General features: G+C 37.1%; 1 protein-coding gene across 2 annotated transcripts in view; it reads left to right on the top strand.

Annotated features, from left to right (window-relative positions):
- The window catches only part of HTR2C (5-hydroxytryptamine receptor 2C), a 257,024-nt gene extending 240,933 nt beyond the window's left edge, over positions 1–16,091 (top strand). For both annotated transcript variants that reach the window (XM_049767586.1, XM_049767587.1), the window contains exon 6: positions 12,637–16,091. In XM_049767586.1, the coding sequence (XP_049623543.1) occupies positions 12,637–13,475 (839 nt within the window). In that variant the 3' untranslated portion in view covers positions 13,476–16,091. The remainder of the gene's footprint in view (positions 1–12,636) is intronic.
- The last annotated feature ends 223 nt before the right edge of the window (positions 16,092–16,314 follow it).

Below are 16,314 nucleotides of genomic sequence, written 5' to 3'. Positions count from 1 at the left end.
GTGAGTTTGTTGAGCCTAGCCCTTTCTCCTCTCCTTTGCTACCTAGAGTGCAGCCTTCCTGCTGTGGGTCTTGTCCCTTTCTGCTCCTTATTTGTGTCAGTGGTGCAGTTCCACTCCTGGCCACAATGGTTACTGGCGCTGTTGAGCCTAGCTCTCAATCCCCTTTCCTTTCTCTGGGAGTCACTGGGGCTCCGCCCCCTCCACGCCTCCCTTGAAGGGTTCCCTCAGTCCAACACTTTGGGATCTGTCCTCACCCTTGGGGAGTCCCTGGTCCACTCCAGGGTCCAGGGGGGTGGACTGTTCTAGGTCACCTGCGAGTCCAGATGGCTGGCCCTATCTCTCCCGTCTATTCGGGTAGCTCAACTTGCCTTTCTATGCACCTACCTGGGGGGAGGGGGTCACTGGACCCTCTCCGGCTGGCACGCAGGGGTCCCTGGGGGGGGGGCAGTCCAAACCGCGCAAAGGGACAGAGATTCACTCAAGCCTCTCCTCACTCACGCCTCCCGCCTGCACGCCGGAACCGCTGGGGGAAGGTGCCGACCCAAGCCGCGCAAAGGGGCTGAAATTCACTCACGCTTCTCCTCACTCACGCCTCCCGCCTGCACGCCGGAACCCCTGGGGCATGTCCTTTTATATATTAAAATATTTGGTTTTTGGGCCACACCCGGCATTGCTCAGGGGTTACTCCTGGCTGTCTGCTCAGCAATAGCTCCTGGCAGGCACGGGGGACCATATGGGACACCGGGATTCAAACCAACCACGTTTGGTCCTGGATCGGCTGCTTGCAAGGCAAACGCAACTGTGCTATCTCTCCGGGCCCCCTTTTATATTTCTTGAAACAGTCTTTTGTAGTTTCTTTGTATGGCTCTTTAACATTCAGTTAATTTGATTTCAATGTAATTTAACATTCAGTTAATTTGATTTCTATGTACTTGATTTTATGAGGCCTAATTGTGAATGAGATTTTTAATATTTATTTTTTCTCTTTATACACACACACACACACACACACACACACACACACACATACATATATCCCATAGTTTTGGGGCCAGAAAGATAGCACAGTTTAGGGCATTTGCATTGCATGCTGCTGAACCAGGACAAACCTTGGTTCATTCCCCCGGCGTCCCATATTGTCCCCCAAGCCAGGAGCTATTTCAGAATGCATAGCCAGGAGTAGCCCCTGACTGTCACCAGAGAGGCCAAAAAAATTTTTTGTATATTAACTTTAGACTATTACTTTAATATACAATGTTAGAAGCTTTTGTGTAGACTCTAGGATTTTCTAAATACATTATTGTCATCTGCAAACAGTGAGAGCTTGACTTCTTCCTTTCCCCTATGGATGGTATTAATATATTTTTCTTACCTAGTAGCTATGCAAGTACTTTCAATATCATATTTAATAGAAGTAATGATGGGGCCAGAGAGATAACACAGCGGTAGGGCGTTTGCCTTGCAATCTGCTGACCCAGGACCAACATTTTTTTGAATCCCGGTATCCCTTATGGTCTCCCGTGACTGCCAGGAGTGATTTCTGAGTGCTGAATCAGGAGTAACCCCTGAGCGCCGCTGGGTGTGAGCCAAAAAATCTATGTATTTGTGTGTGTGTGTGTGTGTGTGTGTGTGTGTGTGTGTGTGTGTATGTTGAGAGTGGAAAAACTTGGCTTTTATCATGTCTTAGGGTACAGACTTTTAGTTTTTCATTTCTTAAGAAAGGACTCACAAGACAGAAACCCACACTTGGTAGATATTTGTTTAGGGTTAACATGCATCAATTTACACTGACTAAACAAACAGGTATAGTGACTGTGGTTTTAATTCAGCACCAAGGACAAATGTCAAGGTAAAAAATTTTAGGGACTTTGATGTTCTAATAAAAATATTGCACTTTGAAAGTAAGAACTTTCCTGAGAATAGAAAGTATGAATCCAGGGTCTGTCCAAAGTACCCCATATGGTCCACCCAAGCACTGTTAGGAATGATCCTTAAGCACATATCAAGAAATAAGTCTTGAACACAACCACATGTAGACCAAAAATGGAAAGAAAAAAAGGAAGGAAGAAGGAAGAAAGAAAGGAAGAAGGAAGGACGGAAGGAAGGAAGGAAGGAAGGAAGGACGGGAGGAAGGAAGGAAGGAAGGAAGGAAGGAAGGAAGGAAGGAAGGAAGGAAGGAAGGAAGGAAGGAAGGAAGGAAGGAAGGGAGGGAGGCAGGGAGGCAGGGAGGGAGGGAGGGAGGAAGGGAGAGAGGGAAAGAGGGAGGGAGGGAAGAAAGAAGAAAGAAAGAAAGAAAGAAAGAAAGAAAGAAAGAAAGAAAGAAAGAAAGAAAGAAAGAAAGAAAGAAAGAAAGAAAGAAAGAAAGAAAGAAAGAAAGAAAGAAAGAAAGAAAGAAAGAAAGAAAGAAAGAAAGAAAGAAAGAAAGAAGAAAGAAAGAAAGAAAGAAAGAAAGAAAGAAAGAAAGAAAGAAAGAAAGAAAGAAAGAAAGAAAGAAAGAAAGAAAGAAAGAAAGAAAGAAAGAAAGAAAGAAAGAAAGAAAGAAAGAAAGAAAGAAAGAAAGAAAGAAAGAAAGAAAGAAAGAAAGAAAGAAAGAAAGAAAGAAAGAAAGAAAGAAAGAAAGAAAGATAGAAAGAGGGCCCGAGAGATAGCACAGTGGCGTTTGCCTTGCAAGCAGCCGATCAAGGACCAAAGGTGGTTGGTTCGAATCCCGGTGTCCCATATGGTCCCCCGTGCCTGCCAGGAGCTATTTCTGAGCAGACAGCCAGTAGTAACCCCTGAGCAACGCCGGGGTGACCCAAAAACAAAAAACAAACAAACAAAAAAAAGCAAAACAAAAAAGAAAGATAGAAAGAAAGAACTAAAGAAAGAAAGAGAGAGAGAAAGAGAGAAAGAAAAGAAAGAAAGAAAGAAAGAAAGAAGGAAGGAAGGAAGGAAGGAAGGAAGGAAGGAAGGAAGGAAGGAAGGAAGGAAGGAAGGAAGGAAGGAAGAAAGAAAGAAAGAAAGAAAGAAAGAAAGAAAGAAAGAAAGAAAGAAAGAAAGAAAGAAAGAAAGAAAGAAAGAAAGAAAGAAAGAAAGAAAGAAAGAAAGAAAGAAAGAAGGAAAGAAGGAAAGAAAGAAAGAAGGAAGGAAGAAAATAATTTCCCTGTTCTGTTTTTTTTATTGCACAATAGGTTTCAGGAAATATACTCTATAGTACCTCTTTTGTATTACCATTGATTATATCATGGCAATCTATTTTCTCTCTTTCACTACTCCACTATAGCTGTCTTCTCTGTAATTAGCAGATACAAAAACATGTTTCACATTCAGGAACACACAGGGCATTTGACACTGATGCAGTTGCCTTTTTTAAAATGTGCTTGCCATTTGCCTACTATGATAAATTTTGTTCAAATTAAATTACTACCATGCTACTGACTTATTCTGTCAATTTTGCTGCTGGTGGATCTGGTCTTAACATAAAATGTCAAAAGACATTTTTCAAACTGAGTTCACACATACATTCATAATAACATAGATAATTGGGTGAAATTATTCACTCAATATCCACCTGACAGAGTTTTAATGTCTAAGATATATAAGACACTGGTTTATATCAGTGTCTTTATTCTTGACAAGAATAAAACATCTAAACTCATTTAAAAAATGGGAAGAAGGGGCCGAAGAGATAGTACAGCGGCATTTGCCTTGCAAGCAGCCGATCCAGGACCAAAGGTGGTTGGTTCGAATCCCGGCGTCCCATATGGTCCCCCGTGCCTGCCAGGAGCTATTTCTGAGCCAGGAGTAATGCCTGAGCACTGCCAAGTGTGTCCCCCTCCCCCCCCAAAAAAAAAGAATGGGAAGAATATATGAATAGAAGCTTCCTCAAAGATTAAGTACAAATGGCCAAAAGGCACATGAAAAAAATTCTCCACATCATTAATCATCAGGAAGTTGCAAATCAAAACAATAAGCTATCTCATACCACTGAGGCTGCTAGACATCAAAAAGAACAAAAATGACTAGTGAGTGTGTGGATAAAGTGACTCTCATTCACTGCTGCTGGGAATGCTTACTGGCTCAGCCTTTTTGATAAACAAAATGGACATTCCTCACAAAACTAGATAGAAATTAAGCTCCCTTAAGACCAGTAGTATTGCTCCTGGAAATATAAACCAGGGGTTCAATAACAGAATGCAGAAATGACATTTGCACTCATAATTTCATCACAACACTATTCACAATAGCCAGAATCTGGAAACAACCCAAATACCTGAGAACAGATGAGTGCATAAAGAAACTTTGGTACATCTACACAATGGAATATTAGTTAGCCATTAGTAAAAATGAAGTCAAGAAATTTGCTTATATATTTATGAATATAATGCTGAGCAAAATTAGTCAGAGGGAGAAGGATAGACTTAGAATGATTACACTCATGTTTGTAATATTAAAATAATAGTATGGTAATACACAAAAGATAATAGAGATGAGGGTTCACAAGAGTGGGTGAGGGAAGGAAGCTTGCTACATAGAAGAGGAAAGTGCATTCAGGGTAAATAATAAACCACAATGACAATGATATTTGAAAATGGTCACTCTGGACAGGAATTGTTTGCTGAAAGGAGGTAAAATATTATATATGATACCCCTTCAGTAACCATACTGAAAAGCACAGTGTCTAAAAGGGAAAAAAGGGAATACTGAGAAGGAGATAGTGTGTGTGTGTGTGTGTGTGAGAGAGAGAGAGAGAGTGGTACAAGAAAGGTCAGGAGAGATCAGGCAGGAGATTGCAGACATTGGCAATGAGAAATGTGTACTGGTGAAGGAATGGGTGTTGGGCACTGTATGACTGAAACTCAATCATGAACAACTTTATAGTTTTATTATACAGTGATTCAATTAAAGGTATTTAAAAGAAAACAAATATGGCTGTTGTGTGGCCAGTAACTCTTTGCACTATTAGGGATACAGATAGTAGATATGCCAGCTCAAACAGCAAAGTGCCTCAGATCATGCTTGATATATAGGACAAGATATTTGAATTTGTGACTATAGGTTTGCAAGGAGGGTGCTCTAAACATCGTTGCTAGCTGAAAAAATGTTGTTTGTCCAACAAGTAATAGCAAATCACTATTTCTAATTATATGGCATATAAAGGAAAATATAATTTCTCTTCCTTCTTGATTTTTGGCTTTTGTATTACTTTCATAAGATACACGATAATGAGGAAAACAAATGTAAATGTGATTATATGTATACATGCCTTCTTTATAAATAGTGAAAAGAGTGTATTAAAACTGAGTCCATGTTGAATAGAAGCAGAGGCAAGTAAGTTTATTTAAAGAAGAGTTTACAAATCAGTTCAGTACTGTTGAGATTGAGAGCGAGAAAGAGCTGCCCTCCTTGGTACAATTTTGAGATTATTTATTATCATGTGTTTAGTGCTGCTTAGACTGGAAATTTGCTCTTTTGTAGATTAGTCAGTACCAGGAATGGGTGAGCAGGAGAAGCATAGCTAATTCTAAGAGAGTGAATTGCATATCAAAAGGTCTGAGTCAATCCTGAGAAAAAGATCTGTGTATAAATTGCTATAAACTAATCCTAGAAATTGGTTGAGGTTAAGGATTGATAGTGAAATATATAGAGTATTCTGGACACAACTGATTTTGTTAGTAGTGTGTCAAACATTTAAGATTTGGAGTTAGGGATCTCTATGGAGTCAGTGGTAAACTACTTGACATGAAGAGGCCCAGGAAAACTGAGTAATTAATAAAATGGACTGAGTAACCCAGTTCAAATTGATGTTTGGCTAAAGACCAAGAAATTTGGGTGTGAGGATGGCAGTTATGAGAGGTTACCTGCTTACCTGTGAAGATGTTTTAAATCAGGATATGGCTATTATGCAGATTTAAATTGTTAGATTTCTTGATTGGTAGGATCTCATAGAGATGTGATTATCCTCTCCTTCCTAGTATAGAGAGAAGAATATCTTTACAAATAGAGACCTCAAATAATCCCTATATTTTGTCATGGCCGATTTTAATTCCATACAAATTAATCCTACTTTTAAATGGTTGATTAAAAATATAAAATATAAGGTGATCCACCTGTTGAGTGCGTCCTCCCCTGGCACAGCGCCTCTAGCCCCTTCGGCTCGCTGGTCTGAAGATGCAGGGTAACAGCGGAGAAGTAATTCACAAGCAGTCAGTTAAAGTTTCGTCAGAGTCAGCGGTTTCTAATCCCTCAGGTAGACGGGTCTGATGAAGCAGGGTAGTAGCGGCAGAGAAATAATACACAGAAGTCAAAAAAGATATTCATTGGAGTCATCTTGCTTTACTCCTCACATCTTTTCTCTGCCGTGAGTCTCTCTGCTATCTGCTTTCTGGGCCGAGCCTCCCTGACCTGTTCTCCTAAGCCATGTCTTTTTTCTGTGTTGTATATATCCCATGTCTTTCTGACAAACTCTGTCTCCAAAAGCTAGCACTTTTTCTTTATTATCCCAAACCCATACGTGGAGGAAAGCCCTATAATCTAGGTGTGGTTTTGTATATGAAAAGAAGTGGTTAGAGAAATAGGAAATTGGGGGAAGGGCCTTTGTTAGGTTTTACCTAAGTTCACTTTACAGTAAACATATTAAAATACAGAAAATATACATCTAATAATTACTGGTATATTCTACATAGTAATTAATATTTTGGATGGGAACTGATCTATGTTGCTTATTTTCAAGGCTTTAGGAAATGTAAAGAATTTTATAAGATCTCTGACCTTACTTGCCTTCTCTGGATTAAAATAATAAACCAAAATAAAATCAAGTTACTTTATGGCATTTATGAAGTTAAACTAAGATAGTGATGTTGGAAGGTATTAATATTATTAAATGGTTAGCTAGTAATCAAAATAAGTGATGGGTAGTGATAGTAGTAGTAGTAGTTGTAATAGTAACAGTAATAATAGTAGCATCAGCAGCACCAACAACAGCAACAGCAGCAGTAATAGTTACAGTAGTGTTTGTAATAACAGTATAAAGATAAAATTCTTAGGGTCAGAGTGATGGCACAGTGGTAAAGTGTTTGCCTTGCATGAAGCTGTCACAGGACGGACCACGGTTTGATTCCCCCTGGCGTCCCATATGGCCCCCAAGCCAGGAGCAATTTCTGAGCACAGAGCCAGGAGGAACCCCTGCGCATCTCCAGTTGTGGCCCAAAAATAGAAAATAAAAAATAAATAAAAATATAAAAAATTATTTTTCTTTCTGTCACTTAAGGGTCAGTCAAAGGAGAAGCTGGTGATAGGTCAAGAAAATCTCTATTTTCAAGAAAAACTGAACTGTTTGAAAGATGGCAGACTCATGTCATCAAAAAGCCATCTTTTCACAATCAAAGAAAGAGCTTACATAGGAAATGAACAGGGAACCTGGGATGGGCTCTAGACTAGTACTTGCCATACTAGACAATATTATCCCCCGGTGGGCAGGTGCCCTAAGGTAAACTCCATCTTATCTACAAGCCTAAACAAAAAAAGGAAGAGTTAGACTTTAAAGAAAGGACAAAATGAGCAAAGCCATTTTTAGTTAGGTTCAGAGCCAGGGCAGTTGTCCTTGTCTAGTGCAACCTCTAGCCCAGTTTCAGTAGTAGTGGTAGAGTTATGGTTGTGATTATAGTAATCATTGTAATACTAAAGTAACACAAAGTAATTTCAATAAAAATTTTATGACTAATTTAAATTAATATTTTCAGAATGCTTAAAACTCTATATGTTAATTGAATAAATTTTTCTCTGAGTTTATATAGTCTAAATAATAACTTTTCAGACTTTTGTTTCTGAAAACTAAATGATATATTAAATGGAGATATCTTATAATTTATTGGCTCTGGTTATATTAACATTTACAGCCCAATCTTAATTATGAGTTACTGTAGTTGAGTTGTTGAGACATAGATTAAATTAAGTTAATGTCAGAATGAGTGGTTCTAGATAATAATTCTGCATGTGTCTGTATTGATTGATATATAAGAGCACATAATAAGCATATAAGATGATTGTGTGATTAGTAGTACTCAGTAAAAAAAATAATTGTTAGTAATTTGTATCTGGTATTTCCAATACCCATTAGTTTTTAATTTTACTTCTTTGTCAAACCAAGGGTTAAAAAATATCAAAGATTATTGGACTGGAAATATAGAAAAAGGTACTTCCCTTGCACATGGCCAACTTGGGTTTGATTCTCCCAAGCACCACCAGGCCTGATTCTGGAGTGCAGATGCAGGAATAATCCTTGAATATCACCAGTTGTTGTTCAAGAAACTAAAATAATAATCAAAGATTGCTCCATTATACTTGCTAAATTGACTTGGATTTTCCTGAGGTTAACTTCACTGTATACATGTATTTTCCAGAATTTTTATAAGATGAATGACATAATTGATAGCAAGTAGTTTGTTATTATATTTATTGTTTATATTAGTCTGACAATATAATGTCAATGGAATCTCTACTTGTTGACATATTTAAAGTACTAAGAGTTTACCTATTTGTTGAAATTATGTAGGCTTTAAATAACATTATTCTTTGCTTAAAACAGCAATGCTTAAATACTTTGGTAAAAGGAAACCTATGTTCTTCAAAATAATCAAATAGTTGAAGAAGCTGCTGTTTATATATGTTCTATCATCCAATAATTATGGTATTCAAAACTTAATTTGATAAATGTTTAAAATGCTGACAAGTCATTCATCTTATTAGTAACTTATTTGGTGATATTAGGGATCCAACATAGGGTCATTGTGTAAATACTCAACTTCAGGTTATTTCATTTTAAATCACACCAATGAAATCATTTAATGTTAAGCAACATTTTGTTACAAAAAATAAATTTTCAAAAATAATTCAGAAAGATGAGTATTGTCTTATAGCTTAAAACTATCATTTATGGTTATTTTTATGAAATAATAATTGGGTTCTCAATAGGTATCTTCACTCATCTTGTGTTTAAAAATAGATTTGGTTAAGGTTTCTAACTATAGGGCAGTATTAAAGACCATTAATTCAAAAGGTAAAGCATAGAAAATTTTCTGAAGAATTTCAGGGGCCCACAAAGTCCTTGAACCATAGTTTGAGAATTGCTGACAAATATTTCAACTTTTCTAAGCACTGATTAAGATAATCCATATAAAATGAGCTGTTATTAATGTTGGGTCAATTGTTTCTCTTTTTCTTAATAGCTTGATATTATCAAAAAGTTGGTTTTCTTCCCTTGGTTTGTTGATTGTTTTCGCAGTTTCTAAAATAATTAAACAAATGTTGGTCTATATTTGATAAAATGGACCAGCAGTTACTTCCTTAAATAAAAATATTTGCATCATCAAGTTCTCAACCTACCAAAAATATATTTTTTTATTCTATAATGTTAGTAGTATGCCTGGGTCAATGGTTAGTAATATTAGACTAAAAGTGCAGCTTTAAGATTACTCTTCACTCAATTTGCACAACATGTTTAAAGTTGAAGTCAGAGAGGAAACTGACCTCATTTATCCAAAAAAAAAAAACTTCATGTCATCTTGAATCATTAATACCTTCTTTCCCTTGATAAGGTCAACTTTTACGATCATTCGTCTCCTAGAAAAATGAGTAGGGTAACAGGAGTCACCCTATGACTCACCTATGACAGGAAAGCATTCCAGAATTAGTTTCTGGTCAATGTGTCAGGGCCTCAAGGAATCATGCAGCGTGTCTTGTCCAAAACTGAATCTCTGCTACAGTACACATTTCCTAAGTATAGTTTCGTGTTTTCATTGTAGAATTCTTCCTGGTTAATTCAAATTTTCTAGATCATTTCTCTAGCTTATACCACATTATTGAATTGTTGGAGATTGCAAGGATGATTATAATGGAAAAGCTCTTTCTCTTTTGAAATACCTCAAAAATGGATTTATTCCTGAGCTCTTTGGTTTTGAGTATTACATATAAAAGTTGCATATAAAAACTGCTGCAGTTGTCTTGTGTCTCAGCATCTCTAGTAAGGAAAAAATCCTTCACGAGAGGAAAACGGGTAACATGAGTAGCCAAATATGAAATAATGAAACCACACAAAATAAATTGTATGGGGACCCACGTCTTCAATAGACATCAGACAATTTTACTCTTTCATGTTGGTAATATATATACCTAATCATCCCATAATCATCCCAGTTTCAGGTATAAAAGGTATTTCTGCACTGACAAAAGGCTGGGAGTCCTAGAAAAAGGGACACAATGACAGCAGGCCCTAAAATATACATATCAAAAACAAGCCAATGCTGGTCAAAGAATCCTGAGCTAAAAGAAAGTAGCTTAAGGAGAAAGAGCGTTTGCATTTTAGCTTGTCCTAGGCTTTTGAGATGCAGATTTATTTGGCCAGAGGGCAAACTCTATGTAGACGTGGTGCTGAAATTTGCCCTGAGTCATTGACTGAGGCCTGTAATTTTGGCCTGTAGTTTTGCAAGGGAGAAAATATGCCAGATAGTAAGACAGAAATTGTAATGTCACTATCATGTCATGAATTTCAGAAATATTGCCAGTAATCCACGTAGGGGGTATAATTAATGTCCATCAACTGACCTGCTGGCTAAAATATTTCTCTGGAAAATATCAGCTCACTGCCCAGGAAAGTCAATAGACACATCTGGTAGGCCTGCTTCCCCTAAAATGGAGACGTCTATGCTGCATGGTGTGCAAAAAATCTTTTATATAAAACTCAATACTTATTTTAGGGCCATAGAAATAGTAAAGCAGGAAGGATATTTGCCTTGCATGTGGCCAACTCAGGTTAGGTCCCTTGCATACCATTTGAACCCCAAACTCTACCAGGAATGATCCCTGGTCCTAGAGATAGCACTAAGTCCTAAATATTACCAGCTGTGGCCCCAAAACACACAAATAATTTAGTTTATAATTTAAGAAACGATTTATATGCCTCTCCCTAATAACCAGATCACTCACTACCAGTGAATTATGCTCTTCTTTTGTCCCTCAATGCCCTTTCCAGAATACAACACCCTGGTTCTCTCCCTATGCTATTAACATATCTCCAGTATACATTGACCTATTTTTGCCTGTCCAGAGTAGGTCTTCTGGGACTGAGGTCTGCAGCTGGAACCTTCTAACCCAAGGTCTTCAAACTTTTTAAACAGGGGGCCAAATCACTGTCCTTCACACCATTGGAGGCTAGACTATAGTTAATATGTATATATAATATTACCATATATTATATATAATGGTGGGTCATGGGTCATAGGTTCATAACCCCTGCCTGAGACAGAGAGGAGTTGAGAGACAGAAAAGGAGGGGAGTTGGAAATTATGGAGCACATTCCACACATGTGTGTTGCTGCCTGGGATGAGTCCATTGATAAGCAGGTCAGCAGCAGCAGCAGCAGCAGCAGCAGCAAAAGCACTAAGTGGCCAGATAAATGTCCTCAGCGTGAGGCCCAAGGGTCATAGTTTGATGACCCCTGCTGACCTATGTCTCCTTACGAGGGATTTCCACAGTAGAATTTGTCAGCTGATCTCTCAAGGGCCACAGCAAGATATCCTTTTATATTCACCTATTTGTTGATATTTTTTCTTTTTTATTAGTGGAAGTGATTACTTCATAAGTACCAAAGCTCAGCATATTAAAAAAAATAAATATGTGAAGAATTACACACAGAATCTCTCCCCAACTCTGCCATTTTACTCTCTCTTGACCTCATGAAATAATACTTCTAATGCTTAGAATCTCCCAAATACGTGATTTGAGGCATCCATTGCCATTTTGGTTATATATAATCTCTGCTGTCACTTCATCTAGTTCCTGAAGTACATTTAGGAACAACAGTAAACTCACCATATCTGGTCATTCAGATTTCCCAGATCCTGTCTCTAAAGGACTCACATGCTCAGATATAAAATTTCTTCTTTGATCCATTCTTTTGCTAAAGTTGGTAAAGGTGTAAAAACAGATCTTCCCAGTTTATAAATTATCTACCCAACCCAACCTCATAATATTACTCTTATAATGGTAGACACACATCATTGTGGTTATGGAAGATGATAAGTTAAAATATGAATCAATGTCCTTATTAATGTCATTGATTAGAGATGTAAATTGATTCTTTTAACACATATTTATTGAATGCCTTTTATTCTACCTACAAACTAGAAAGAAAACAAAAGGAGGGCTGGAATGATAGCACAGTGTGTAATATCCTTGTCTTTCATGAAGACTACTTCAATCCCTGGCATGGTGTTTCATTCAGAGTTCTGCCAACAGTGATTCCTGAGCACAGAGCCAGGAGTAAACCTTGAGTATTATGAGCTATAGCCCCAATCCAAAACAATAAAATGAACATAATTTGCTCTAATAAACAGCTGCATTTGATCTTGTCTGTCTCAGAGTTTAATCCCATGCCTCTACCAAAGAAATGGGGGAAGGCATTCACACATTAAAAATGAACCAATTTATTTTCTGATATATATGTATATTCTTTATATGATTATAGATACTGTGAAAGCTTTCAACAAATGTTAGTTCTCAGTTTTGCTCCGCCAAATGCAATTGAACATATGCCATTGTATAAATCCGCTCAGTCTTTTAATGTTGTAAACATGTTCATTTATTTTTCTGTCCCTTTAGGTATTTCCATTCCTATCCCAGTCATAGGATTGAAGCATGAAGAAAAAGTGTTCGCCAACAATACCACCTGTGTGCTGAACGACTCCAATTTTGTCCTGGTCGGATCCTTCGTAGCTTTCTTCATCCCGCTGACCATCATGGTGATCACCTATTTCCTCACCATATATGTTCTTCGCAGACAAGCTCGAATGTTGCTTCAAGGTCACGTGGAGGATCCGTCTGAGGTGAAACTGGATTTCCTGAGGTGCCTCAAGTGCTGCGAGAGGAATGCCACTGATGAAGAGAATCCTGCGAATCCTAACCAAGACGTCGCCCCCTGCCCCCATAGGAAGAAGAGAGAGAAACGTCCCAGGGGTACCATGCAAGCCATCAACAATGAACGGAAAGCATCGAAAGTCCTTGGCATTGTGTTCTTTGTGTTTCTGATCATGTGGTGCCCCTTTTTCATTACCAATATTCTGTCAGTTCTCTGTGGAAAGTCCTGTAACCAAAAGCTCATGGAAAAACTTCTGAATGTGTTTGTTTGGATTGGCTATGTTTGTTCAGGAATTAATCCTCTGGTGTACACACTTTTCAACAAAATTTACCGAAGGGCTTTCTCCAATTATTTGCGCTGCAATTATAAGCCTGAAAAAAAGCCTCCTGTTAGACAGATCCAAAGGATTGCAGCCACTGCTTTATCTGGGAGAGAGCTTAATGTTAACATTTATCGCCATAGCAATGAACCTGTGATTAAGAAAGCCAATGAGGATGAGCCTGGTATAGAAATGCAAGTTGAGAATTTGGAATTGCCAGTAAACCCTTCCAATGTAGTGAGCGAAAAGATTAGCAGTGTGTAAGAAAGTGAAACACAGCCTTTTTCCTACTTAAAGCTACAATGGTAGGAAAATGTTCTCTAACCTTTCTGTAGCTCAAAGCTATGGTGTAAATAGTGCTGTCTGAAAAAAAAACAAAAACAAAGAAAAAAACACCTGTTTTATATGTATAGCTTTGCAACCTTGTAGTTTTCAATCATGCATAAAATAGTGAGATTTAGAGTTATATATTTACTGTTTATAAGAGACTGAACATAATTTATTTTGATTATTTAACATATAAAGTCTTGGGATTTCCCCCCCTCCCCTCTCTCCTCTCTTCCTCTCTCCCTCCTCCGTTTCTTTTGTGCATAAGAAAGTGTTGATATTCATCTCAGGTGGCATTTGCAGGAGACCAGAATGATGTACATTAGAATGGTTATGTTTGTACTACACGAAAATAAACCAAGTATGGGAAACTTTCTCCCGGTTAACAGTAAATATACACTTTAAAGTCTTGCTCTGCTCATCTACATGCAAACTCAGTAAGAAAGGTTCTGTCTTTTGATAGCATATTGTACCAATTAAAGAGTGAGTCAAAGACAGAACTTAGCCTTGTCACATTTAGGGAAAAAATTTGACATTGTCAGTCTGTTGTATTGGTATTTTACTGCAATATCTGTTCCCAACCATAGTGGTATTTTATCATAGCAGCTGGTTAACCAGGACTATAGAAGTGGAAGGATGATACAAGATACATATAACAATAGCTTTTCACTTCTTAAGGACAATGTTCAAATTTTGATTAAAATGACGAGCAAACTGAAATTAGTGTTTTCATTCTGGTCCTTAGTAAATATCTAATTTCATGATTAAACTGGAAAAAGATCCCAGAGTTATTTCTAAATCCAGGATTCCCCACCAATTGGGTTTTTGATCTTGGAATCCTGTAAATCTGTGTGCTATACAAAAAGTAAAATTAGCATTTGAGCCTTATTAAAATATTTCTTAATTATGGTACCTCTCTATAGGACCTAATTTGGCAGTCCATTTTTAAGTAAAACTTGAGTTGGAAGCCTAGATGATAAGTTTTACCTTGGAAGTTTTACTTGATTAAGGACTGCAAAACTAGGCCCTTAGAATGTGCAAAATTTTAATTTAAAACGAAGCTGTCTGGGAATTACAGAAAAACAGTTTCCATTAGAATTTTAAACAAAATTTATCTCATTTCAGATCCTTCCAGACTCTCTAGTGCAGGAAAAGGCTGCAGCTAATTTGTGGAAGTGGCAAGCTCTTTATCGTACTGAAAATACATCACAGTAGTATAAAACCGTGTTAAAATATAGTGTTGTGTTACAAAGCTTGTTGGCCATTGTTTCACTCATGTGCCTGCTACTCTAAGAATGCATTACCATTTTACTAGTTTTTAAGCCAAGAAAGATTTTGAAGCCTGTGAAAGTCAAAACAATAGTCTATGCTATGTGCAAAATATACCAGTGTTCCTAGTGACTCTATTTCCATGTGTTTTCATTTCACTCAACTATGGCTATATTTCTGAATAATTCATGATGCTAGTTCTTATGCCTGAAAGTTACTCATTCACCATAGAGTGTGCCTCTCAGTTCTTAAAATTGGGGAAGGCAACCTGAATTTCCAAACCCTCGGATGTGTGTCCTAAATGCACATCATAGATAAACTGCTACAGAGGCAGAGGGAGGGCTATTGTGTTTAGGAAACTCCAACAGGTTCTACTTATTGCAACACTGCCAAATAACAGTCAGTTGCTTGAGCATGACCAAATAGAACATGAAAGCAAAATTCCCCTACATGTTAGGTCACTTGAACTGCATGTTAAAACAATTCTATGAAATGGAATGAGATAATCTAATTATTCCTGAAATGAAAATGTCTGAAGAAAAATAGCATGTTATGAACATGAGTTCAGCAGATACAGATGGTGGCCTGCATGTACACCCTGTACTATGACTCTGTTGATTTCATCAATATAGGGCAGAATAAGTTCTATAAAAATAACTGAGAAGACTCTTCAGCAGTTCTTTAAAATACAGCACATTCAGATCTGAAGAACAATGAGTACGAGAGAAAAATGAAAACATCTGATTTCTTACTATCAGGGCTAGCTCATAGCACATGTTTTACAAAGAAATGAAATATAAACCATGGATTTTCCAAAGCACTAGCAATAAGTTGAATGATAATAGCTTATAGCACATTTGTTACTACTTCCTGTATCATCAAGTACTAGTACTTAGTAGTACTCAAACAGAGTATCCTCAAATTGTGTGCTATTCATAAGTTCTGTGCAGTTTGGTATGAAACAAATATACTCATTTGAATATAAAACTTACCGTTTAAAGTGAAATCTGCTAACTTTTATAAATGTTTTAAATGTCCATGTGATGTAAGTGTAACTGTGGTAAATTTATTGTCAAACAAATAATTTTGATGTATTGTTGTATGTATATGTGTTTGAGACATGTGCAACAGACTGCCTTATATTATTTCTTGTTAACCTCGTCTGATAAATAGTACTTTGGTGAGTTGTCAAATATATTGTCTTATTCCTAGTTATTGTATCTTATCCACTAAAAAGTTTTGTGACTCTATTAATTTATTAAATTTATTAAATGTTGCCAAATATGTCATGTGTTTTTTCTTCCCCTAAATCGTTTGAGGTTGAAATAGGACTTGATTTTATTAACTTTCAAAATCTATTGAATTTATGAAATTATTTTATAAATACAATCATAACTGTAAAGAAAAAAATCTACTCTGATTAAATCTGTATATACTGAGGACTGCAAGCAGAAAAGAATAATAATGAAGAGGTAAGAAAAGTAGTGCCGGGGCCGGGCGGTGGCGC

Source organism: Suncus etruscus, chromosome X (assembly GCF_024139225.1).
Source record: "Suncus etruscus isolate mSunEtr1 chromosome X, mSunEtr1.pri.cur, whole genome shotgun sequence".
Lineage (NCBI taxonomy): Eukaryota > Metazoa > Chordata > Mammalia > Eulipotyphla > Soricidae > Suncus > Suncus etruscus.
Note: the sequence above shows the minus strand (reverse complement) of the source record. Positions and strands in the feature narration are given on the sequence as shown.